The sequence below is a fragment of the Lagopus muta genome, chromosome 19 (assembly GCF_023343835.1).
Source record: "Lagopus muta isolate bLagMut1 chromosome 19, bLagMut1 primary, whole genome shotgun sequence".
Taxonomy (NCBI): Eukaryota; Metazoa; Chordata; class Aves; order Galliformes; family Phasianidae; genus Lagopus; species Lagopus muta.
Window position 1 is genome coordinate 6748979 of NC_064451.1, and position 27300 is coordinate 6776278.

The window sequence follows — 27300 nt, forward strand, 5'->3', positions numbered from 1 at the left end:
AATGGGAAGTCTGTGCTCAAGGTGCTGGCAGGAGCTAGCTCCAGTGTTTCATAGAATAACATCTCAGTCCCTTCAGCAGCTTGTCTTTTTTCCTGTTTTGTTTAATTCCTGTAACTGTCTTCACATGAAACCCCAAAGCTGCAATGTACATCTTGGTTTTCTGTTACAGTGCTTGTTTTTTGTAGTGGGAAACGTAATCCTTGAAATGCCTGTGTTTAAGAGGATGCAAATCAGCTTGCTAGCACAATGCTTTGGGAACGTTTCTTTCATGCAAAATACAGCTAAATAAATAAAGGGAGGGAAAAGGGAGAGGGAAAGGGATCGTTTGCTTCTGTAAACAGCAAGAATTAATTATGTTCAGTAAATAGGTGAAGATGGGCAAAGATTAAAATCTGATTCTTTCTCAACGTGGGTCTACGTTGAGAATCTATGCTCCCATCTCCCAGTTGCAGCAAACCCCGTTGCACAGCCTGTGCGGTGCCGTGGGGCAACGCGGTGCCACGAGCTGTGAGTTGTGGCTGTCCCAGCAGGGAGCGCTCGGGCCACCGGCGACACACACAGCACCTCCACGATGAATCTGAGGTTCCTCTGCACCGCATCTGTTCCGCAGGGGAACACCAGCACCCTGCAGCCGATCCTCTTGCGTGGCAGAGAAGAAGCCACTCGTTCCTGGTGCTGTCACTGCTCTGCGTTACAGCAGGAAAATGGAGCGTGCTGAATCCTGGCGTAGTGCAGCTGGCTGTAGGAAACAGGGAGATGTGTTTGAAGGCTCACAACGCACAGAAAAGTCCATGATATCAAGGCAGTCCTCTGACAGCGAAGTCTGAATGCTTGGCAGCTGGCTGCGTGCTTCTGAAGCTACAAACTTAGGAGGTATCTTTGCTGTTCCAGCTGTGCAGGAGGGGTTAACCAGTGGCACAGGTAGCACAACGCTGTGCACTGCACAGTGGTGCAGTGGAAACCAGAAAACAAGTGAAATCAAAGAATCACTTCTTTCCCCCTCCCAAGGCTATGGAAAGATCAGCTCTCTCCTTGTTTTCCCCCCAAACAAGAGTCGTGTCTGAGGATTCTCCAAAGAAAATCACTGCTCTTCAGCTTCCATCTCACCTGTGCTGGAGAGCCACCAGGTGATGAGGAAAGGCATTTTGCCCTGCTGTGCATTCCCTTCTCTCACCTACCTTACAGGCAGTCAGTTATTCCACACTTGTAAACCCATTTTCAAACCTTTTTTGAAAGCAAGTGATAGAAGTAATACAAATTCTTATTATTGCTCTTGAGGTGAAGAACTTCTTACAAAGGTGCTTGTTATGTGTTATGTCTATACCTTATATGCAGCTGTATATAGATAAGAGCAGTGCCTAAAATGCATATAGACTGCATACACACATCTAGGAGAATAAAGGCTGATTAACAAACATCTTTTTCAGTTATTACTGTGAAATTATTTCTTCTTCTTCTTTTTTTCTTGGAAATTGGAGAGAAATCCATCCTGGAATAAAATAATTTTGTACATACGTGCTGTATGGTTTTGTTGATGAGACTGAAGCATGGGAGTGTATGTGAGACAGATGACATGTCTGTTTGGGAAAGATACGATGCATGGATGAACGTGTGTGAAAATACAGGTTTCTTAAGGGCTATTTTTTTATTTATTTTTTTAAAGAAAAAGCATAGAAATGCCTGCTTTGTACATTATTTCCCCATGTTGTGCTCTTTGTCAATATGACAGAAGAGTATTCCTGCAGAAAGCGAAATTTAAGGGTGCTGCCTCCAGGGTTTGCAGCTGGGCATTGTGAATTCTCTTCAAGTTTTCAAAGTCCTGGGAAGTTTTGATAAGCAAATACTTTCTGGGCTCTGCTTCTCCATTGGCTCTTTCTTCACCGCCAGATTTTGACACAAATAATCTGATTGAAAAATCAGGGAGGGGAACGGGGGCAAAAAACAGAGAGAAAAAAGGAGAAGTTTCTATTTCAGCAGGCTGCAACTAAGTGAAAAAGTGGAAGAAGGAGCCCAGAGAGAAGACTACGTCTTGCTGGGGGCTTGTCTGGGGAGACATCAAGGCAAATCCAGTGAAGCAGAGTACCCTAAACAGGTGATTTATTTATCCTTTTTAACACTTTCAGTGTCACTGTCCGGCTTGTTTCTCTGATCTCGTACCCTTTGCCTTATTCTTTGCTTCTGTGTGCAAATATGTAACGTAGCTCCCCGCTAAGTCAGTTGTGTTGAGCATTCCTTTGTGAGAACACTTTACTTATATCAAACTTCACAAAAGTGACATACTGTATACTTGCTTTGCACCCTCACATGCATGCATGAAAATGATAATAGCAGAATAAAATACAGAAGATGTGTCAGTGGTCTCAGATACCTGCATCCCAGCGAGTTCTGTGCAGCAGGAGCAGTTTCCAGCTGTAGACTTCTGTACTTGAGCAATGAGGATATACTCTATTTTTCCTTTTAAGTGCTCTTGTGCAGACTTTTACATTCAGATTTAGTACATCTCTGCTGACTTAAATGATTAATTGCATAAGTTTTGATGCCGGTTTTGCTAGGTGAGAACTCAGTCTCTCCTGTTGAGGATTTTTGCTTCCAACCTATAATTTATATCACCTCTCCATCCTTTCTAAGCACATGCTAATTAGTGTAACAATTTTTAACATATGGAATTTGGTACTTATAAGTGTCTAATATTTACCTGGCTGATTCAATGCATTAAGCAGGAAAACAAATGGTTTACAAGTCCACAAACTAAATGCATATACAGAGGGACATAGGATGTGTTAGGCTGTGCCATGTAAGTCTATAAATGGAAGCCTAAGGCAGAGTGCTAAAACCAGTGGCATTCCCAACATCGCTAGGAGCAAAGGAGCTTTCTGAAGGACAAATGCTGCAATTATATTATTAGCATTCTGTCTAGATAATAAAGATCTCCACGGATTTCCCATCTACTTCTTTGACAAAATGTTCACTGTAATTTTCAGGCTCTGGCATAACGCCCATCTGCCCGTTCTTACTGCAGGAATGGAAAGTGTTCTGTGCATCTTTCCCCACTCAAAAAGCCACATTCAAATTATTTGCCCCAACTACAATGAATTTTACACTGGCTTGATCTCAGTGTAAAGAACGGGAATTCTGAAGTATTTTATATTTAAAGAGTCAGAAGTCCAGAAAACTTCTCATTTTACTTGGGCTCTTAAAAACGTCACACACAGGTTATGTTTTGTGCTTTTTTCTTCACAAATACAGTCTTCCAGTAGATACACTGTTCTTCATAGCTTAATTTTGCCAGGAAAAAGAAAAAAAAACACAAACCAATATTAAGGTTTAAAATAAATTAAGCAGTAGGAAGGAAATAAGCCTCTTTCAGGCTAAAACTTTATATACCCATCAATTTACATAAAGCCACGCATCAATTTTAAGTTAAATTAAGTAAAATTAAGTATTTCTTCTGAGTGCCATGGGAGAAAGGGCTTCATGGCTACAGTTTACATTGTAAATTTGAAAATGGGAAACCTGAATTTAGAAAGACTTCGAGGAAAATGAGTCAGCTTGAGAATGGAACTTACATGGCACCTTGGGTTCCTGATTTAGGATGGCACAATCCTGCAAACCCTTGCCCCCAAAATATGGTAATTTGGGTTTGTGTCCCTGAAGGAACTGCTGACAGAACAGACCCATAACCTCATAGAGGGAAGAGAGAATACCAATTTCTTCTAAAATATACCAAAGGAGCCAATCCTGTGGTTTTGGGGACTGTGAGCTGCTGTGTGCTGAGATGGGAACTGGGGCTTCAAGAGGAACATGAGCCCTTACAATTTAGGATTAGGATACAAATTAGGATCTTGAACCCAACCCATCCCTGTGTGCCTCAGGAAGATGTCCTGCCCAAGCAATGAACTCTGCCATGCAGTTATCAGAAGACAGAAACCACTGCCACTGGAGCTGGCAAAAACAGGCTCCCTAAAAGACAAGACCAGTTTTTAACAGAAAGTCAAAGCAAAATTCTGTTGGAAGCTCCAGTGATGGTTCAAGCCATAGCAGGCCCTGCTGCCCACTGCACTGCATTCCCTGTGAGATGCACTGAGCTGTCTGTAGCAGCTCAATTAGCTGCTGATAATCTTGAGTTTCAGAGAGGGAGAGAGTATTTTTTCTCTGACAATCTGTGCTCCCCAGCTTTCCCTCTATGTTGGCTGTGTGAATCACAAAGACAGTCCGATGGAGTCGTTAATTAACTATGCTCAGGCTCCCAGTTCCTGTTTTCTCTGCAAAATGGGGTGGGGGAAGGTAACTTCCTTTTGCAACGTTCAGTAGTGCATTAAAGATTGTGTTGCTCAGTACAGGCTTATCAGCAGCCAAGATACTGGCCCAAATTTGACTTTTGCATATGCTGGGGCAAATTCATCCAGAAAAACCCTGGTGATTTTTAGGCAGCTACTTTCAACAGCCACCTGAAAAGATGGGCTGGAATCAGTACCTTCATATCCTGAGTGCATGGATACTAGAGTAAAACACAGCAAGGCTGTTTTTGCCACCCATCTGCAGTCCTCCAATGTATCTGTGAGTGCCTCTGGATGTTCCAGCTGGTAGGCAGGGAGAGCAGCCTTTCCAGGAGCACTGAGCACACGTTTTCACCTTGCCCTTCACCTGCTGCCGGAGCCTCTTCCTCCACTGTGTGGGAAGCCCAGGAAAATTAACTGGTTCATTCAGGCAGACAACGCATACCAACAAGCTTTAGACATCTGAATAGTCTCTATTGTAGATGGCACGGTCCTGCCCTCTATGGGAAAATCCCTTTGACACGAGTGGAAATCCCACGTAGAAAGGGCTTGTGGCAGAAGTTTAATTTGGGGCACGTCTGTGTTGTCAAGTTGTCCAGGCACATAGATCCGACCCGGGGCTGAGCAAGGGTACTGAGACCTTCCCACCATTGCTGCTGAGCTAAACATTTCCATAGGGTGTGAGGCACATGGCCAGGCAGAGCACACTGCTGCAACGGTCGTGGCCATCCCAGAGCACTTCTGTGCTACTGAGCTGAGTGCTTCTGCATGCAGGTCAGGCCGATACATTTCATGATGCTTAAAAGAACCTCACTGGAGAGTTGCAGAAATGTAAATACAGCGATGTATTTCAGCATCCCTTCTCCTGTGTGCATACTTATGATTCCTTCTCAGTACTATTTTGTTCTCTTACTAAAATTAAATTAACACATCCACTCTTGGCTTGTTGTCTCATATTCATCTCAAGTCACATGTACATTTCTCGGAAGAAGATAAAAACAGGTGAGTCATTTCAGAAGAAAAAAATGGCTAAAGTCATACATGAAAGTGGGAATCCTGGACCAGAATTAAAAAGACAGCTGGAGCTGTAATGGGATTTCTAAGGGGACTGGGGCTGGTGAGCACCTGACTCCCACAGACAGCAGCGAGTTTCACTGGCCACAGCAGACTTTGCTGCATGAGTGCCCTTGTATGTGTAAATGTAGGCAAAGCTGCCATCGTAGATCTGGTGTAAATCTGGTCCCTTGGACCCTTAAATGAAACACCACTGGGCTCTGTGATTACATTTAGCATTTAGGGGTAAGCACATACACTTCTGAACCCTAAAGAGGAGCAAGAGAAGAGCTTTTCCATCCCTGGCTGTTTCCAAGAGCTCACACTGCTCTGCCCTAACTTAAGCAGACACTTCACATCATTCCTACTCAACAGGAACAAACTGTATTCTTTTTCAGTAAATAAGTACTCTACGCTTCAACTGCTCCTGAGAAAAAGAACCCAAGCAATAACATAATGCATTTGCCCATCGGTTGAGAGCCAGGACTTACTGCTAACTTTCCATATGAAATATAGCAAGATTTGCTTTTAGTGCTGCTATCTTGAACAATTACTAGGGAAAATGCAAATACGTATGCAAATAATGCACCAGCTGATATTGCCATACGCAGGATTGAGCCTGTTGTCACACTGTCTGCATGAGAACAGTTGTTGGCCACGGGGAGCGGGCACAGGGCGGGCTGGGCTCTGGGTAGCAAAGATAACAGATGCATTGCAAGAGAATTTCATATGATTAAATTTGAGCATTTTATGTTAGTTCCTAACCCACCATTTCAACGGTCTGTGATATCTGAGTCGGGTCCAAAAGGTAACCTCTCTTTGCTCAGCCTCTGCTTGACTTTATCAGCCAGAACAAAGAATGATGTCAAGGAGATTCTGAGTTCTGGTGCATCCCTGCCACACGAACACTTTTGGTCTGTAACAGCTTACGCACAGCTGTGTGTCTTCTCCAGAGTTAAGGCCCGTTGAGCGCCTACAGCCAAGCAACCACTCCCATCCCTTCAGCTGGGTGGGGGGCCCTTTGAGGTGGGCTATCTGTCACCCCAGCAGAAGGGTTTTAATTCTCACCTCTGCTGGATGCACAGCTGAGGTGCTGTGGGAGCAAGGAGGAATAACCCCACAAACTGCAGGGATTTACATGCTGTTATTCCACGCTTCTGCGCAGGCAGTGAATGGAAAATGCCGCGTTCCTTTTTGGTGAAGAGCAAAAAGGCTCATTCCTACCATCAGCACCGCTTTGTGGAAGATGATCGGCCTATATTCACATGGGATCCAATCACCTCTGCTTTCACTGGTGAGTCAATACATCCACCGGGCATGTAAGAATACACCGAGGCAAATAAATAATTGAGTAAGCAAGCTAAGGGAGCTGGATGAATGAGCAAAAGAATTACTAAGGGCTCCCATGCAGGGATGGCAGTCTGAGGACAAACTGGTCCCTCTGTGTGCACCCTCTTTCTGTTGGCTAAATCCACATTGTCATGCTGGAAATGAATTTAGATCCTTCCTTTGTTTCCTGTTGGGCTGCTGCTATTATAATTCCAGCAGAGCGAGAATCCCTTACACTGGCAAGCTTTGGGCAGATGCAAGCACTGGAAGCCCTGAGTAAGCACAGAGTTCCTGATGGCCAGTACTCTACCTGTGTGGGAATTAGACAGAATTCTGCCTTTTGTTTTTGGCTCTTGCTCCAGTTGTTGACTGCCATCTCCATTCACCATATCTTCTCTACCTCAGCGTTACCACTTCCTCCTGATGACTTGCAAGGAAGGTTAAAACTAGAATTAGAAAACAGTGATATCCAAACACTGAAAGGAATCCTGTGCACTGCAGAGGAAAGATCAGCTACTGTATGCTAGATTAACACAAACCAATGCTGCTGCTTCTGCCTATGCCTGCTGCCATCTCTTCTCCTGGCCATGCTCTCCCACAGCCATCCATGCAATAGCAGGGCTGGGACAATTATCTCCTTCCTTCAGGCCCCATTCAAATTTTCATTATTCAAATCTAGGATCAACTTACCCTTTGTTCTAGCCCTGGCTGTGGAACTAGAGTCCAGCCCTATGATACGCTTGATAGAAGAATGGAGGCAACTTTCCAGTATTAGTTCCTCACATCATCCCTTGGCCATCTGCAGTGCACAGGATGGCTTGGATGACACGTGGATGCTCTCCTTCAGCAGCCCAGTGCTGTCTGCAGCAGAAATGAGGCACATGTATTAGACTTCTGGTTTAGATTTGTACTATAAATTATACATCTAACAAGCACTGGTTGGTCTATTAAAGGGCTGAGACAGGCATGGAGAAATGTGAGTGGGCAGAAGGACACAAGACTCTGTGGCAACCTTTGCAGCTGTACAAGCAGCTACCTCCCCTCTCAGCTTCCTTACTTGACTGTCTACTGAACTCTCTGCTGGGAGAGATGTGGAAGTTAATAAGTTAGTGATCGTTAGTTACCCTCATAAATGAAATGGTTTTAAATAAGGAAATTATTCTTACAGAAATGTGTCAGCCTAGGGTTAATTTGCTATAGGTATATGTTGCATCAAGTGCCATATCATATCCTGCCCCTCTCTAAATTGCGTATCTCATTCTGCTTAGAATTTCCCTTTGCCAGCAATGGACAGACCTTGACTGCCATGCTGATTGGGCCACTCTGCACCAACTCAGGGAACTGAGTGGGTGATCTGTGTGTCCAAGCATGAGTTCACATGCTTAGTGCACTGACTGTTCTCTTACTGGCTAGAATAAACTAACTGTGACCCTACTGTGATTACAGCCGCAGGAGACAGAGACAAGACACCAGAGGATGGCAAGAAACAGGACCTGGAATGGGTGGTTCCAAAACAAGAAAATGATTCTTTTCAACCAAAGGAAGAAAGTGTCCCTGTCCCCTACCTGAGCAGGATGCTGCCAGGACCTTCAGCTCAAGGTCTGCTAACCAAAGCCAGAATTGCAGAAGAGATCAGGGCTTTGTAAGCTTAGGGGGCCCCTATGACTGGGTCCAGATTTTCAACAAATGGCAGCTCTTATTTTGACACTAATGGTCAAACTTGCCCCAGGCAGAGATCATTAAAATCTTTCTCTATTTCCCTTTATGATTCTGGTTTAGATCAGCATCTCCCTGAAGCATATGGCTATGATTCCCAGCAAGCAAGCCTCCAAATCTCAGCAACAAATGTAACTGTGGTGGGTGATATGGGTATCCCCATGATATTTGTTCAAGAAAATAATCCCTTAACATCCCCTCTCCATTAACATTTCCTCAGATTGAAATCAAAGTCCTAAATCAAACATCATATGGGCACCAGGACTTGACTTAGCTTGGGGGTAACTCAGCACTGGTATGACACTCACTTTCTCCCTCTCCTTTACAGACTCAGACATGACCATCTCAGGTCTGCAAGTCAAACACTGCGCTAGCCCAACCAGCACGCCTACCTTCTACAAAACCGTCTTTTCTTGGGATGCTTTCCAACTGCCATACAGCTACAGACAGATGTCTTCCAGCATGCAGTCAGCCCTCCTGGAGCACCCAGTCAGCCTGTATGGAAGCCATCTCCTGTCAAGCACCGAGCCCCCTCTGGATTACAGCATGCGGTACTCCTCGGACATGGAGACCTACCACTGTGTGAAGTGCAGCAAGGTGTGTGGCTGAGAACCTCAGCCATGAGTTGGGGCTGGAGGGGGCTAAGAATGGTACAGTTTACACGGCCTGTGAGAGGGAAGAATCAAATAAAGAGTAGGAACTATAAACAGAGGTGAAAACAAAGCTGCCTCCTGGAAAAATCAATGGCATTTTGTTTTTCAGGTGTTCTCCACTCCCCACGGCCTGGAGGTCCACGTACGAAGGTCTCACAGTGGGATCCGGCCCTTCGCTTGTGAAGTATGTGGCAAAACCTTCGGACACGCTGTAAGCCTGGAGCAGCACACCAACATTCACTCCCAGGTGTGTAGCATCCCAAGAGAACTGCCCTCCACAGCCCAGTGGTGCTTGGACTTTTGTGACGAGGGAGGTGATCCTTCCTAGATTACACATGCAATGGCTTTCCTGCAGCACCCAGCAACAGAAGCTCTGAAGACCACAGATCATAGTTCTCACCTTTCCACTCTCAGACAGTCCTTGGGAAAGTCCTGCACGGGGAGGATTGTTGCTACTAGTTCTCCTGTGCCTCACCTTCTCTTAAAGGATGCAGGACAAACAGCCAGCTATTTCCCTAAATCCTCTTTTCATCCTCCTTGTATTAGCACATCAGCCCATGAGCTGAGATTTGCTCCTATCTACCACACTCTTCAAGCTGTCACATGTTCTGCAGCCACTGATTGACACCTCATGATTTTCTTTCCCTACCAGGAAAGAAGTTTTGAGTGCAAGATGTGTGGGAAGACATTCAAGCGTTCCTCCACCCTCTCCACACATCTGCTGATCCATTCCGACACACGGCCCTATCCCTGCCAATACTGCGGCAAGCGCTTCCACCAGAAGTCGGATATGAAGAAACACACTTACATCCACACTGGTGAGAAACAAAATATTCCCATGGAATAAATACAAACTGGAGTCCCTCATGTCTACACACACACACACACACACACACACACACACACACACACACAAAGTCATTCTTTTCTAAGTCTGAACATCCCTGAGATGCACCTCCTCCTTTGTGTAATGAGGAGCCACTCATTATCCAGCCTCTGGTCCACAGCATGCTCACCCCCAGCCCTGGATGCAGAAAGGGCCTGGGACCAAGATGGGGAGGGCTGCCTCTGGTGTTAATCCCCCCCTGCTCCTCAAGGAGAGCACAGACACTAGCAGGCATATTTCTTTCTCTCTTTTGAGATCTTTCTTACCATCTTCTTTGCTCTGCAGGAGAGAAGCCCCACAAATGCCAGGTATGCGGCAAAGCCTTCAGCCAGAGCTCCAACCTCATCACCCACAGCCGCAAGCACACTGGCTTCAAGCCCTTCAGCTGTGAGCTCTGTGCCAAGGGTTTCCAACGTAAGGTGGACTTACGGAGGCACCGGGAGACCCAACACAGTCTCAAGTGAGGGATGGCTCCAGTTCTCTGCTGGAGGTCCCACTGCCAGTGCATGCTTCATGGAAGACAACCCTCCGCAGCATTTCCATCCAGCATGGGGACTCTCATTTCATTCAGCTCACATCGCTTCCTGCACTTTCCTGAGAAGTGACAATGCTTTGGTGTTCTTGCAACCCCAGAGCCTTACACACCCCAGTATGTGACAAAGAAACCTGTGGGAGCTCTCACTTCTTGGTTACAGCAGGTATCAGGCCAGATCTGGTATCACCTGCTCAAGCATAAATGCAGGGGAATTCCTCCAGGGTCACAATTACTCTGGATTTACACCATTCAGAATTCAGTCCATCACACCGACCTGACCAGCAGTGAGGTGGGAACACCTGGACTAGTGGCAGCCACAATCTGTGCCAAGCTGCTGCTGTAACCATGTTCTGCTTTGATGGTTAGAAAGATAAGGATAGGGCATGCAAATAGATTGTGTTCAGCGAGTTGTTTTTAACCTGGACAGGGCTTCTGCAGAGACTTGCCCGGGTCATAAATTCCAGCAACAGACACCTAAAGTCATTTTCTTTCAGTGGAGCATTTACTGTGATCAAGTGACAAATTAACTGCATCCTATTTTTAGCTTGGAGTAGGAGGAAAATATTGGGGAAAAAATAGCTCCTATCCCTAACTAATAACAAGGGTCTCCGCATGCATTCCACACCCACATCCTCCAGCAAAGATCCCTAAGCAAGGGACAACCAGATGAACTCCAGGGAAAGCCACGCCACAGCACTGGGGTTAAGCTAATGAGCCCTGGATCTCAGTACCCTGGGAGAGAGACTGGCTCTCAGAATCCAGGCTGGGATGTTCCCCAGTGTTGCACTGTATGCTGGATTTATTGGCTTAAATCTGTCCTGGACAGCTCTGTGTCACTGCACGGTCAGGAATGACCATGGATGTAGATGTCAAGGGCCAAAGAAACATGATTTCCTTCCACTCTTACAGGAGGAAGTGGTCTAACCCATATACACTGGCATGATATGAGTACTTCACAAATATTACACAAACACAGCAGTGGTATTTCCTCCTTCTTGCAGGTCTAGAGGTTGAAACAAAGCACAGGAAGAAGTAAATAGCTGGCTCTCCTCTAAGCTCTGCTGTGTTCTCAGTACATAACCTTTGGCAAGTCACTGCACTGCTCTGACTTCTATTTCTCCACACCTCTTGGTGATGAGGAGTCATTCGCTCAGGTTTGTAAAGTCCCTTGAGTTTTTGAGAGGAAGGACAAAGTATTATTATAGCATTAAACAGACAAGTGCTTGCTGTTGAGTGGGGCATTGCAGCAGGGCACAGCCCACTCCGTGACTCCATGGCATCGCACGATGACTCCTATGGGAAGCAGCCTGCAGAAGGGGCTGTGCCATCCACCATCTCACTCCCAATGCTCATTAAGGAAGGCTGCCCCCACGGGCAAAGCAGCAGCAATCCAAGTGGAAAATTAATTTACTGCCCAGAGAAAAGAGTTCTGATCCTGTCCTCAGCTACACTGCTGCAAATCCAAAGCCATTCTCCTTACTAAGATTTAAAACATACTTGCCCCTGTTCTTTGCTTAAGCTGGTACTCATTAATACGCAGCCTGGCAACTCGAAACAGAGTCTGTACTCCTGGCTTGTCCTTGCACACTGTAAATATGTATTTATACTTATTCTAATGTATATTTTTATTGCAATACACCAGACAGCAACAACATGTACAGGCCTGCTGGGATTTAACTGATAAACCTGTTACCTCTCAGTAGCTCTGCCAACACAGGGTGCTTTGTGTTAAAAACATTCATCTCAAGAAAGTCTTGTGCTCAGCTCTGGAGGTGCCAGCAGTGGGGGCAGAAGGGGAAAGGAGGGGGGTGACAGTACAGCATTGCTCCCCTGTTAAAGCTGAGCTGTTCTGCATTTTACCATGCCAGAACCTCGTCAGGGTATGGGCTCCCAGAGAGAAAGCAATGCCCAGGCCCTATCTGTGACACCAGACACACATGCACGAACCTCAGATAAGGTAAAAACCATTTTAGCTTATTAAAATTGCTGCCAAAAATGCAAACTGTGTTTATTATTTCCCTCGTCCTCCTCAAATCTGCAAACAGAGATATACAAAGAGCATCTGAACGGCTCTGTAGCTAACACCCTCCAGCCCCAAAACAACAGGCACACCAGCACCCAGTCCACATCCTGGGGGACAGCAGGTGCTTCTGACTCATGAGAAGCTCCTCAGTTTTGAGGGAAATGGTGGTATACATTGATCAGCACCATAGCAAGACCGCCAGCAAAACCACTCAAATCCAAAGCAGCCAGCTAGGTTTGAGCCTGCAGAACAAGATCTAACTGTATCCATTAGATTTCCTCTCTGCCTCTGATTTCTATGTGACAGAAGTCACAGCCTTGAATAGGGGGCTTCTAGCAAAGAGAGGATCACCCAAGAACTTTCATTTATTTCCCCTGGACATTGGGAAATAAAGCTTTCACCATTCTTCTTTGTTCCTGAGCCTAAAGATCACCAAGGAGCAGTCACACCAGAGCAGGCAGTGCCATCCTCACCCATCTACTTGATGGGAGCCAAACCCTTTCCCAGGAGATGGAAAGGCAGGGAGTAAAGACATGCTGGGTGAGCATGGGCAGCATGCTGTGCTGCAACAGGACGGGGTGGGCAGACTAGCCCACTCTCACCAGCTCTGTGAACATATCTCCACAAACACAGGTTGTGGAAGGAAGCCAGCTGGCAAAGGTGCTTGCAAGACAGAAAAACAAGAGTCGGAAGGTGGCTTGAGAAGGAAGAAGGAATTAGCTTGCAGAGTTTTGCACTAAAGCAATTTAAAATATTTCTTCCTAAAGAGCCTCTCTGACTCAGGCCACCAGGTAACACCACCTTATGCTTAAAGGAGCAACGGATGTCATCAGCTCAGAGGAAAACCAAGCATGGATCCTCAGCTCCTCAGATCAGGGAGAGATGTCTTTTGAGCAAGAAGCTGGAGGGACCCCCACCTTGGTTTCACTGCCTGCTGTTCTTTGCAAAGAGAAATACTGTGACAGTTCCAATCTGCCCAGCAGTGAGAGATCAGAAAGATCTTAGTAAAGATCTTGAGGAACAGCCCCAGCGAAGTCAGGGTGACAAACACAGCGGTGTAACCTCACAGCCTGCTTGCAATGGACCTCCCAGGGCAGGAGCGTGGAGCAGGGGCTGCTCTGGCCTGCTGCTCAGTGCGTGGCACCCCATTTCCAGATTGAAAGGAACACCCCATTCTCTGGGGCTGGCAGCTCCACTCTGCACCATTCCCCAGGCTTCCATCCATGCTACTGGAAGCTCTGAAAAAATCATAGAATCATAGTATCATTGTCTAGGATCATCACGTCCAACTCCAAGTCATCCCTGCCATGCCCTCTGACCACATCTCCCTGGTTCAGGAGCACTTCCAGGGATGGTGACTTCACCACCTCCCTGGGCATGAAGGAGAGAGGAAAGAAGCAGGTCTGGTCCTACCCAAGTGCTTCAAACCCAACGTGATCCACACTGCTGAACTCACACAACAGGCACCCAAGGATGCTGAGCACCTGTCAGGATCAGGCAGTTGGTGTCACCAAGTCCAAACACACCTGGCCTTGTTCTCCAATAATGCAAATTCTCCCCAGTTCTGACTGTTCTGAAAGTAACCCCTTTCTCCACCATCTCCCCTTGCATCTGAAACATTCTGGTCAGTCAATCAAGGAAATAGATAACAAAAAGCAAAATCTCAACTAATCTTTGTGGCTGAAGAAAGAACCGATTGTTTTTGCTTCTCCCTGAGCCCTACCATAAACCCTGCACTTCCCCAGTCCTCTTCACACCTTCATTCCTTTATTGCCAGGGAAAGAAAATCCTCAGTCTTGGGGCTGTTTTGTTTAGCAAATGAGGGACATGCAAAGCAATCCTGTTGAGCAGAGGTGAGCCTCTGTCTTCCAGACAGCCTTCAGGTATTGAGAGAAGCAGACCAGAAATGTTGTGATTGAAGGTAGATTTAAGTCTGGACACAGGGTGCATCTTTTCCTAATGAAGACAGCCACAGGACACCTGCAGGAAGAAAAGGTGCTCTCCTAGTTAGCATGGCATTATACTGGAGCTTATCTTCAGATTGTATTAACTGACAGAGAAGGCAAAACTGAAGTTCTCACATGTGTTGGCAAAAGTTAGAGAAGGTCTGAGTGGAAGTGAGAGAAAGGATGGGGAAGAATTTGGATCCAGACAGGTATGGGTTGCATTGGATAAAAAAATATTTGCTGAGTCCAGTTGCTTCCCATCCTAGACCACACAAGAGTGTTTTCAGTGAAAGGTTAAAAGCAGAGTCCTTGCAGCAGGCCATTCCCCCCAGTGCTGCACAGCCTGTCGTAAGTAAAGGGGATGCAGCTGTACTCCCAGCTGCCAGTAGTTTTGTGCTAACTGCAACAGCAACACGTGTGGAAACCTGGAAGCATTACACAGTCTCTCAGTAACAGCTGCATAAGCATGTTTCCTTGCATGGGACAAACATTCCTGCCTGCCATTAAAAGGGCCTGGCCACAGATAGGGAAATACTACATAAACTTTTTGTTTGTTTGTTTGTTTTAATCAATTATTCTGCTTACAAAGCAGAGATGTTTTCCCACTTTTGACCTGGAGCAACACATCCACATGGGAAGCACCAAACCACCACGCCAACCATCCCAGGGCAGCTAAATCAGTCAGTTCTTCTATGGTAGGTGAGACCTAAGAAAATGCAGACCTGTGCAGCAATTACAGAACCAGCACACTTCAGCTAACAGTCACCATGGACACACACGGATCCTATGTTTACAACCCTGACCTGAGGTGCCAGATCTGCCACATCTCTTGCATGACCTTGGGCAAGACATTAGATCTGGATTTGTGAAATTGGCTCAGCACCCTATGCATAGAAAGGTGCTCATAGAAAACTTCAGCCCATCTGCAAAAGGAGGATAATTCCACCTCTCCCTTCTATTTCACTTGTTTTTTTTTTCCTTCCTCCACCCCCCCAACGGTATGATAATCAGACACAGGACTGCCCCTCCTTATCTCCTACAAACAGTGCCTTGCACAATGAAGCCTTGATCTTAGCTGGAACCTACTTAGTGCTACTGTGATCCTAATAACGAATGATAGAAACATACTTCAGCAAAGCAACCCAATTCTGTTAATGGCTTAGAAAGAAATCCTCCAAGCACAACAAGAACACCAAATTAGAAGTTAAACTTCATGTAAGCAGAGAAACGAAGCAAGTGGAAAGACAAAGGATAAATCAGACAGGTAGCATTTCCATCAGTGAATAATATTTAAGGGAGAGAGAGAGAGAGAGACAGAGCTGGATACTGATGCTACAGACATCCTACTTGACCCCCCTCATTCTGAGGATGCTGCCTAAATACAGGCATTTCCAATCTGGCCCTTGGGCTGATTTTGACCTGGTGGCCCAAGGGTGATCATCATTCACCTCACCAGACTGCAAGGCAGGCAGAGAGCAAAGAGTTCCCAGAAATGGGGAAATCTGAGGCCAGGGAGGAGCTGAGCATGCACCGGGCTCAGCTTTAGCCTGATAAGTTTATCAGGCACTGCCGGCTGCTAACTGTCAGCCAGCAAAGTGGGCCTGTTAGGGAGGGGGAACAGCTCCCGGGGTCAGATAGAACAGCCCCAGCCTTATCGGAGCGCCTAAGCCAAAGCGGGAACTGGAGAGTGAGCACTTTCCAACCACTTCATCTGAAGAGCAGACAGATTGGCAGGAAGGACCTGTCAGCCTGCTGCTCCCAGCCACGAGCCCTGTCCATGCAAATGACACCGGTAAGTGCAGTAGGAAAGTTGCAAATTTGGACATAGAGGCCTGAGGGAAGGTGAGGGGGAAAGCTTTCCTAGGAACGTTGCCCAGAGGGGAGAGTCGGACTCAGGAGTTTGGATGCTTACTGCACAAGGTGATCCTTCAGAAGGCTGCCATCAAGCCTTGAGCTTGGAGCTTGAACTCCAGCAGCTCAGGCTAACGCTAAGGCACCAAATTTCAGCATACAAAAAATTGTTTTGTTTTCCCTTTAGGAAAACAAACACGTAAATAGAAGAAAAACCTTCTCATCCATTCTGAGCAGCAAAAGCATGGACCAGCAAATCCTTTCACACTTAGCTTTAGTGCAGCAATACCCAGATCTATACAGCAGACTCTCCCATGTTTGGATGAACTCCGTTTCTGCACACCTCAGTCATGACAGAGGGTAAAAGAATTGTTGCACAGAACATTTCCTCCTTGGTTTCCTTGCTGAGGATGTGCCATGCAGGATAGAAATAGTGTAAGACCATGAGCTTAGACACACTGCATTCCTACAGCCCCTCCAACCGTACTGTTACCGCATCACTGCTCATAGTAGTGGACTGCATGCAGGGCATTGGGCTCATCTTCAGGTCTTTTGGTTGAAACAGGGGACTCAGGTCCTGTCTGTGTCAGGAAATTTTGCTGAGAGATGGCTCAAGTAAAAGCCCTGAGCCTGTCCCACGAGAACATGCTACCTGCCAACAAGTGAGTACGTTGGATATCATAGAGGGCTGGAGACAGCAACATTGTAGGACAAGATATCTTCTACATGAGCTAGTCACTCAAAGGCTCCCTTTATGGCAAGTAACATTACATATACATATATATATATACATATATATATATATATGTGTGTGTATATATATATATATACACATATACACATATATATAAATACATGCACACAGAGCACGATCCAGCTCCTCCTAAAGTATGCATCTAAAATAGGACAGAGAAGTTCTGTCCTTAATGCACCTTGTTCTCCCACTGATCAGAAAGGGAACCTAGCACAGCAGATATCTGAAGTTACGTGGGATGAGTCACACTCTTGTGGTTTGTGCACTGCTCTCAGGCCATGTTTCTCACAGCTGATTCTGTTCCAGTCTGTAGTCTACTGCTCTCCAGGCAGAGAGCTTGTTCACGGCCATTTAATTCCTCGGTGCATCAAGGGCTCTTAACCAAGCTCTAAGTACAACATCCACACTTAGCAGTGGCCAATGCACTTCTGAGGTTCAAGGCTTTCTCATCAAGGCTTACGAGTTAAAAACAAATCAAAAAACCCACCTACTGTTGATTCTACTTTCTCACTGAGGAGTTTTAAAGCAATGGGACTTTATCTTACATCCTAGGCTCTTCTATATTAAGAACTTTGGTGGGATTTTTAGCAGTGGCCAAGACTGCTGGTTTCTTCTCTTTATATAATAGAAGTTATCTCTTGCTTCAGCTGGGGAAAGGGAAGTCAGATGATGATGCATTCCTGTTCTTTCAAAGACACCATCCTGAGGGCATGGACATGGTGAACCACTGTGTCACTCACACATCCCTGCCCCAGTGCCTTATTTAGATCCAGCCTGTAGTGGCTTGTCTGTAAATCAATTGGCTCAATAAACTCCTAGGTGTGAGCATCTAGAAACTGCAAGTCCATTTTTTAATACTGAGGCATCACGAAGAGTGATGAACATGAAACTCAAACAAAAAAGACTTTTCTCCTATCTTTGCTGCTGTCAGCTGATCCAAGCCAGTCACTATCCTTCTCTCTGTCTCAGGATTCCCAACCACAAAATGAGGATAACAACACAGACATACCCTGAGATCAACAGATAAGAGCAAGGTAGAATTGCTGCACATGTGCTGGGATGGGACCTGGCATTATGAAAATAAATCCCATAGAAAATGCACAGAGCATTAAAGCATTGTGATCTTCCTACCCCCTATTAATTTTCCACCTATAAATATTCCCCCCGACAACAGTCGGCAAGGATTAAGCCTTTGTCTGCAAGCTTTCTCACAGCATCATTATAAATTTTCAGGAGATGCAACAAAAGAAATGTAGTTATCAGAATCTACAGTTCATTCTGTGTCCCAAAAATAAGTCATTGGTATTAGCTCCCAGCCCCACTTCCTCAGTTCCCAAGTCCCCAGCAATCTTAGCTCCGAAGGGAATGTGACTCAGACCCTTCAACTGAACGGCTGTCATCTGCAAACCCTGATGGCTGGATGCGACCACGGCTTTATCGTGGCCCACCAGCTGCACGTACAACCCTTGCCTCCTCCCCAATGATTCAGCAAATCTTCTCTGAGGAGAAAAACAAGCATACAAGCGAACAAATCACAATGTCAGATTACAAAGATGAGCGGGGGAAAAGCTGCAGCTCAAAGAAGGGAGATAAAAGCTGGTGAAATCGCATGGCATAAGGGCTGAAATGCCTGATAGACTTTTTGTGGAGTGTAGCAATAAAAATATAAAACATAGTTGTCTTTCCGCGTCCTTACTCCTTAAAATATTACTAAGTGAGAACACACATGTAAGGAAATGAAGCACATTCCACCCTCTGTGATCTGGGCATTGCACAGGGCTGATATGGAGCCCTCGTGGCATCACTGAGAGCTAAAGAATCCATCCTGTTTTACATTGAAATTAAGTTCTACCAGGCAAACTACTTTCAAAAAGAGTTTTTGTTCACCGTAACCAACACTTTCAACGGCTCAGAAGCCTGTTGTCAAACACTTAACAGCTAGAGATCAGTCAGAAAATGTAGTACTTCTGAATAGCATTCAGCCCAGATATTCCAGTCAGAGCCCACTATTTCCAGAAATGCCATGTTTGCAAGTGTTTGCAATTCACAGAGCACTCATGTCACATTTATGGAACATCTCAAGCTAGTGGGTCCTCCAACATCTGTGAGACAGAGATGCACCCCTCCACTAGATTAAATGCTACAACAGAAAACATAGAGAAGAAGCATATGCACATATTTCAGTACTGAACTACAAGTAAGGAGGACTGACTTACCTCCCTACGGGTTTGTGTATTCTTTGTGAATATTAATGTATTCACACCAATGTGAAATCACAGTTCATAAAGCCCACTGAAGCCACTTACTACGTCTTCAAAAAGACATGAATCAGAGCAAAAGTGTGTTGCTTCAGGGGGCTGCTCCATGGGACACCAGGGCAACAGTTGACAAGGCAAGAGTAAAGCAAAACCTTCAGGAAAGCAACCATGAAGTACTGAACTGCCTCATACCCACTCATCTGCCAACCTCTCCCCAGGGTTTAAACAGACCTGTGATCATAGAAAAGAAAAGAAAGCACTCCTTGCCTCTTTCCTATGGGCTCCTAAAGGGAACAGGATTTTAGTTTAGGTACTTACAGAGCGGTAGCAGGGAGGCTGAAATTAAATGATCACTATGGCCCTTTTCAACCCAGGCCATTCTATGATTCTATGAATTAACATCACCTGAATTACACACAGTTGAAGTCACATCTGTCTCCTTTTAAAGCATTTCCCTTTGCAGTTATGCCACCTGCTCTCACAGGTCTGGAGGCTTTCCTCTCAAGTCTAATGATAATCAGCTGTATTGCTTAAAGCTTGAGTGTCAGAGCTAAGAGATGAAGACATTTGTTTGCAGGGAGAGCGTTGAAAATGTAGTGCCACTGCACCCTACAGGCTGAAAATAAAGAGTCAATCATTCTTTATATGTACATACACACACACACATATATATATATCACAGTATCCAAATGAGGCTCATCACTTTTGAGAGGGAGGCTGGATCAGGACTCTTGCACGTTTAGGGCTGGCAGTTCTGCTTCTGCCCCATACCACAATGAACAATTCTATTGCCTGTACTGCTGGGATGAGCAGGAAAACCAGCAGCTGTAACACAAATACACACTCACTACCAAAGCCCTGGCTAGAGCTGTCCCAAACTCTGCTATGTATGGGGTACCTGATGATGGGGAGCACTGTGAGAAACAGGAAAGTGTGCCTTCGTAGGGCCAGGAGTTCAGCCCCAACCAGAGGAGGGAACAGTGCAGGGGGTGACCCTGCAGCAGGAATCCCTACCCAGGCTCCTGAGTCTCAGCAAGATCAATGTGAGATTTTGGAGTGATGCCACTGCCATGGGCTGGAGCTGTGTGGAGGCTATGAGAAGTCAATGCCATATGTTCCTCTGACCACATTCACTGGATCTGTTCCCTCCAGGCCCATGGTCACTTATGCCTGAAGAACATTCTGTGAAATCTCCCACAAGAAACAGCTTTTGTTTTTCTCACTGCACTCCTTTATCAGCATTTAGAAGGGAAAAAAAAATATCATAACTGCATTTCCATCTTACATTGTCCCTGTACCCTGCTGAACTCCAGGAGTTACAGTGGAGCAAAAACAGAAGCGTGCAGCCTTTTGTGTAACAAATCCATCTCATCAAATCAGCATCAATTGCATGGGGGGGTTTCTCTCTGGTAGTACAGGGTAAAACTTTCATCAGACAACTAGAGGTAGTTTGGCCATTTGGATGGTGTTGTTTTTTTAACTGGAATTTCCCTTCCTCAGTGCTATCACAGAAGTCTTTAAGTTACAGCTTACAAGTACATGATTCCAAAATCCACGAGGAGCTGAGGCCAAAGTAAAACCCACTGCTCATACAGCTTGATCCTTTCTCCTCAGTTATCTGGAAAACAGACTTCATTTTTGCATGTTCCCATGAAATCCACATGCCTGTGTGTGCCATAGGCAGACAGCAAACCCAGTCCTCTACCCCAGCAATGCCATCTTTGTGAACTTTGATGATGAAAAAGTCCCAAGCAAACCACTGGATGCTGTTGCACGGACCTGGAAGAAAGTGTGCACCAATCCTGTGGACAGGAAGGTGGAGGAAGAGCTGAGAAAAGTACGTGCCATGTTCCTGAGCTGGGCTGGGCACTCAGCCCTTGTGTGCTGTGTAGGAAAGGACTGCATGCAGCCCTTTTCTTTGACTTCCTCCAGGTGGTTGCAGTCCTACTTGCTGGCTCCTCTGTAGGTTTTGGTTGTGAAGTTCTGTGTATAATACTGTTAGCGTGGCCTATTGAATTACAGCAGGATTCCAAATCCAGGCCGTTGCGTTCAATTCTCTTTCACTATCTGAATTTTGATTGAGATATTTCTTTACACGTGGATGGCCTTCATCCCATAGAAGCAACACCTGCAGGGCTCCCACACTGTGACACCAGCCTCCCTCAGCCAAGGTTTAGCCTTGGCCTATTTACGTACAAGGACTTACGCAGCACAACTCAGAGCAAAAACTGCGTAATGGCACTGGCACATAGCCGCACTGCTACCTATATATACATACGTTGGGCTGTGTTTGGAGGCAGGCTCCTCAGGTGCACACCATGGCTCGCTGGGTGACTCTGAGCTTTGCCTTGTGCTGCTGCCTCGGGGTGGCACAGGCTGCGACAGTAAGTACATAGGCATTTCTTACAGCTTCCTAAGACTTTTTCCCTGTTCTTGCCTGAATGAGCAAATTTCTCCAATGTCTGCTCATGAAAAAGGCCTGCAAACAGTGACAGCAAAGGCAGGGTATTGTTCTTGAAAAGGCTGTCCCTGGTGTCTTCACAATAGCGTCCTGCACAGTTCTTTATCAGATCTGGCTTGGCTTAAATCTTAAGGCTGTAGGTTCTCACAGTCTACCATGTACACATGGAAGAGCAGAGATATTGCTGCTGGCTGTCTGCTCCGAAGGGCAACATGAAGGACATTGGTGTGGGCACATCGCTGGCAGCAGCTACCTGTGGGCTTCCCACCAGGAATCCCAGGATGGCTGGGGGGAGGGGGCTGTGAGTCGCTTTGTGCTGGGGGATCCTCCAGCCATGGGAAGGTGTGGGTGCTGGTAACAGGAGAAGCCTCAGTCGTGAAGGATTGCAAGGGATTTACTTTCTTCTCGATGGTACCATGTTTAGCTTGGTGTGGTGCTCACCGAGGGAGGTTTTGTGAAAGGCAAGAATAAACGACGGGGACTCCTGGGGAGCTATGTGGACATCTTCAAAGGGATCCCTTTTGCTGCCCCACCAAAGACACTGTACGACCCCCAGCCTCATCCTGGCTGGGAAGGTAAGATCGAGCTTTGGGTTTATTTTGTTTAACTTCTGTCTCTTTAGTCCATTGCTGGCAGGAGCTAGTTCACACGGGAAAGGGTCCCACTCGCTCAGTAACAGTGGATGGGGAGGCTTTGTTGCTCCTGCCAGACTTACAGAGGGGAAGATGGGTGGACAGAACCTACAACCAAAATAGCTGACACCTCTAACCAGGACCTGTTGTATTCCCTTTCTTCTCTCAGGAACACTGGAAACAACAGAATTTAAAAGTCGCTGCATGCAGACAACGGTTGCACAAACTGATGTCCGTGGGGAAGAGGACTGTCTCTATCTGAACATCTGGATCCCTCAAGGGAGGAAAGAGGGTATGTGTTTGGCAAAGACCTGAGGAGGAGATTCTCAGTTGCCTTCTGTGGATCAACTGCTTTGGGGCATCCCTCAACAGCTACGTTTCCACAGCGAGCACAGCACTGGTTTTCAGTGGGAAAGGTAGGAGAGATCTCAGCCACTGTTCCCCAGCTGCATTCCACTGGGAGTTGCAGCCTCTTCTACAGAGCAGAGATTTTCTTGGCCATAGGCTATCACAAAGCATCATGTCCTTGAATTGGAGACAACCCTTTCTGGACAAATGACTGTCCTACACTCTAGTAGAGATATAAAAGTTCTTTTCTTGTCAAGAAAAGAGAGTAATTTGCATGGGATGTCAGCCAATAGGGAAAGCCCACATAGGTTTGTTGTCCTGGGAATGCTTTTCCAATGCTCTTCCTGTGGTGGGGTAAGATGACAATGAAGATGACAGGGGCATTTGTGTCAGCCCCAATAGGTTCATGCCCAAGTGGAGCAGTGCTCAGTGAATGGGCATGGAAGTAGGCAGCACCTTCTGGCTGTGTAGTGCTTCATGCTGCTTTTCCTCCTCACCTCCTAGTCTCCACCAACTTGCCAGTGATGATCTGGATCTACGGCGGTGCCTTCCTTCTTGGAGGGGGTCAGGGAGCCAACTTCCTTGACAATTACCTCTATGATGGTGAGGAGATTGCTGTGCGGGGCAATGTGATTGTGGTGACCTTCAACTATCGTGTGGGGCCCCTGGGCTTCCTCAGCACTGGAGACGAAAACATGCCAGGTACCACAGTTGCTCCCTCTTAGGGGACCCTGCCCAGCTCCCCACCTTTGCCCTGAATGAATGGTGGGTACCCTCTGTTGCTCAGGGAACTATGGGCTGAAGGACCAGCATATGGCTATTGCTTGGGTGAAGAGGAATATCAAGGCCTTTGGAGGGGATCCAGACAACATCACCATCTTTGGGGAGTCAGCTGGTGCTGCTAGTGTCTCCCTGCAGGTCTGTTGTCCTTGTTAGACCACACTATAGCTGCTTCTCATTTCTGCAAATGGGCAAACCAGCCCCCTTGGCACTCTGATGCTTTCTTCCATGCATGCCATACCCCCTTGCTCTCCTCCTCTTCTCTCCTTCTCATCATACCACCTTTTTACTTCAACTGCTGAGTATAACAAGAGCTGGCTCCTTCCCTGGACCTTGTGTACAAATTGTGAGGGGGATCATCCAGCTCTGGCATGGAATTGTTTCTTCATGCTTTCATGAATGAAACTCTCTATTTTGTGCTATTTTGTGCTGCAGATGCTGTCCCCAAAGAATGCCGGTCTGTTCAAGAGAGCCATCAGCCAAAGTGGTGTCGGTTTGTGCAGCTGGGTCATCCAAGACGACCCACTCACTTGGGCTAAAAAGGTAATGTGCACCTCTGCAGAGGGACCCCAACCCACAGAGGGAAGCTGGCACACGGGACAGTTAGTGGCCTGCACACCTACCTGGGCTGGCTGGATCGTGGCTGTGTCACTCCAGGCAGCAATCCTGAAGCTGAAGTCTTACTTGAGGGTACAAAAAAAAAAAATGAGATTTCATAGAAAAGAGCATAGCAAGTATGGGATTTAGCAGGAGCCACGCTGCCAAACACAGAGCTCTGGAAACACGAATCTTTGAGATTAAAACCAAGTTCTCCTCTGGGAAGCTGGGAATGCAGCCTGGCTTCAGAGAGTATTGCCATGAGCTTTGTCTCTCTTCTTCTGCAGGTTGGAGAGAAAGTGGGCTGCCCCACAGATGACACCACAGCCTTGGCCAATTGCATCCGTGCCACTGACCCCAAAGACGTGACACTGGCCTTCCACTTGGAACTGACCTCCCTGTCTGGTATGTTCCCCAGCCTATGCTGTGTCCTCCATGCACAAAAAGTTCACTAAGCCTTCAATGGGGTACTGGGGTGATTGCCAGAAGTATTTAAACAGTGCTTGTGTCATTCAGTAAGGGGACAACAATGACAGATTTTGCAGTCACTCCTTCACAGACAGGTGCACACTGTGCTGAGTGAATGCTGTTGGTTGTGCAATGGCAGTGGTGGCAGATCAGTTGTCTAGGGGTTGTGCCTTAGCTCCAGAACAACTAGCTTTCTGTTCTGCGATGTTTCATGAAAGCAGCAAGAGGAATTCCAGAATACAGCTTACAAACAACAACAAACTGACAACATCCATCTTTTTTTTTTTCTTAAGCAAATAAGATACGCCAGGCCACACAGCTGTTTTTTCCATGCTCCTAACAGATTCTGGATTTGCTTCCTGCTGCAGGTCCCGTGGTTCATACACTCACCATCACTCCCGTTGTTGATGGAGACTTTCTCCCTGACTTGCCAGAAAACCTCTTTGCCAATGCTGCTGACATTGACTACATTGCTGGGGTCAATGACATGGATGGACATATATTTGCTGGCGTTGATATACCTGCTATCAACCGTCCATTAGGGAAAATGACTGCGTAAGAAGACATTCCTAAAACCCTTATCAAGAGAAACTTTAACATATTCCCAAACACCAAAGACTGGAAGGGGCACTACCTTCAGCACAGGATGTCACTCCAAGCTGGGGTGCCCAAGGCATGTGTTGCCAAGCCCAGAGCCTTCAAGAAAATGATCTAATTTAGTGGGGAAGCCTTCCCAAATATCTTTAAGATACCCCTGAACTCAGCAGTAGAGACAAGCATGGCAGCCCTGATGCTCTCTGTGTGGAGTGTGTTCATGCAGAAATGCTGGGTGCCTGGCCATAAGACCCCTCTTTCAGGACTAAAAGAGCTTATGGCCCATTTGGAACCCAAGCGGTTCTGCTGAAAAGGTTGTGTCTCTCCATCTAAGACCTGGATTGAAACTCCCAGCTTTTACTTCACCAAACAGTTGCCAACCACAGGTGTTGGATGTGAAACATCAAAGGGAGCTGGGACAACTTCTACACTCCTCTTCGAGCTGCTGGTCCTCAATTATCTCACACCTCTTGTCTTTTCAGGAGCGAGTTCTTTGACTTGGTCGAAGGACTTACTGCAGAGAGGGGTGAGAGAGCAGCCACCCTGACGTACGATCTCTACACAGAGACATGGGGTGACAACCCAGGGCAAGAAGTCATGAAGAAAACAGTGGTGGACCTGATTACCGACTACATTTTCCTGATTCCCACGCAGTGGGCACTAAACCTGCACCATCAGAATGCCCGGTGAGGAGCACAGCATTGGTAGGAGCTCAGAGTTTGTTTGGGAACCAAAATGCTACTCCCAGCATGAAGGGCTCCATCAGTGTTTGGAGCATAGTTACAAATCCACACTCCTTTTCCTGCTCCCCACTCACAGTTGCTTATCAAGTCTATTTTATTTCCCCAGGACTGGCAAGACATACAGCTATTTGTTCTCCCAGCCATCTCGAATGCCCATCTATCCAAGCTGGGTAGGGGCAGACCATGCTGATGATTTGCAGTACGTGTTTGGGAAACCCTTTGCCACCCCTCTAGGCTACCTGCCCAAGCACAGGAAAGTCTCATCTGCCATGATTGCTTATTGGACCAATTTTGCCAAGACTGGGTAAGTGATCCTGGTTCCACCTTTGGAACTTGCTGCAGCACTTCAACCTGTTGCTTTTGTCTATTAACTTCTCAGAAGCAATTCTCAAAAGCAGAGTGCCCTCTGTACTTTTGCAAACCTGGCTCTATGTCTCCCAGTGCTAGAGTTTGCTCTGAGCTTTCCTCATCCAAAGAACACCTGGGAACAGCAGAAGCATTTTCAGGACTTGTGATCTCTGCTTAAAATTTCTGATGACATTTCTTTCTGAACCCTGGAGTTGGGGCAGGAGTTCAGTTTGCTCTGTGCAGCCAGGGCCAGTGCTAGTGGGAAACAAAGGGGGAGAATGCAGGTTGGCAAGTTGCTCCTAGCAGGCAGAATTGCTATCATTTGTCTAAATTTCAAAGTCTCTCCTTGCACTCACTTAAAGCCTTACTTGAGCACAGATAAGATCTGCAGAGAACACAAATCTGCCATGATAAAACTAAACTTCTATTTCTTTTTTCCCAGTGACCCCAACAGTGGGGATTCAAAGGTGCCTGTTACCTGGCCGGCCTACACCACTGAGGGTGGTTACTACCTGGAAATCAACAATAAAATAAACTCTGATTCAGTGAAAAAGAATCTGAGAACCCAATATGTGAACTACTGGAATTCGGTCTATCTAAATCTGCCAAAGGCATCCTAGACTGTGGAGCTGCTCCAAGCAAAACCACCTTTTAAAGACAGACCGAGTTCATTAAAGGCTTGATTGCAACTGAGGCATTTTGGCTTCTGAATGTCTTTGTCATCACGGTTTACTCCCTATCACTACAGTTAGGCAGGAAGCAGCATCTAGTCTCTTGGCAAAGCATGTTCCCCTGACAGCAGTGGGTCAATTAATGATGCATCAGTGCATCATTGGCTCAAGGTTTGTTTTTGCTTGTGCCTTGCATGATCCCTATCAGGACAGACCCAATCCTGATCTGTACCTCTGGATATTGCCGGATTCTAATCATCCACACTTATAACAAACATCTCATAGATAATTATAATATATGCACACAAATCTCTTAGAGAAATGTTCCCCAGTTAGCAATAATAATAATAATAATAATAATAAATGCAAGGAGGTTA

General features: G+C 46.3%; 2 protein-coding genes across 3 annotated transcripts; both read left to right on the top strand.

The window, feature by feature from the left end:
• The first annotated feature begins 1778 nt into the window (after nucleotides 1-1778).
• GFI1B (growth factor independent 1B transcriptional repressor) lies at nucleotides 1779-12287 on the top strand. Its single transcript, XM_048965855.1, has 7 exons — nucleotides 1779-2092; nucleotides 6496-6624; nucleotides 8106-8258; nucleotides 8704-8972; nucleotides 9138-9275; nucleotides 9681-9846; nucleotides 10200-12287. The coding sequence occupies exons 2-7, from the start codon at nucleotides 6510-6512 to the stop codon at nucleotides 10376-10378; spliced, it is 1020 nt and encodes a 339-aa protein (XP_048821812.1). The 5' UTR covers nucleotides 1779-2092; nucleotides 6496-6509; the 3' UTR covers nucleotides 10379-12287.
• A 3736-nt stretch (nucleotides 12288-16023) lies between these two features.
• CEL (carboxyl ester lipase) lies at nucleotides 16024-26944 on the top strand. 2 transcript variants are annotated; one of them, XM_048965851.1, is made up of 11 exons: nucleotides 16024-16210; nucleotides 22167-22317; nucleotides 22544-22666; nucleotides 23227-23424; nucleotides 23510-23640; nucleotides 23938-24045; nucleotides 24387-24504; nucleotides 24936-25122; nucleotides 25644-25847; nucleotides 26011-26208; nucleotides 26695-26944. In XM_048965851.1, exons 1-11 carry the CDS (start codon nucleotides 16196-16198, stop codon nucleotides 26870-26872), a joined length of 1611 nt encoding a protein of 536 aa, XP_048821808.1. In that variant the 5' UTR covers nucleotides 16024-16195; the 3' UTR covers nucleotides 26873-26944. The 2 variants fall into 2 exon arrangements, with proteins under 2 accessions (XP_048821808.1, XP_048821807.1); XM_048965850.1 differs by lacking the exon at nucleotides 16024-16210 and adding an exon at nucleotides 21592-21665.
• Nucleotides 26945-27300: the final 356 nt, after the last annotated feature.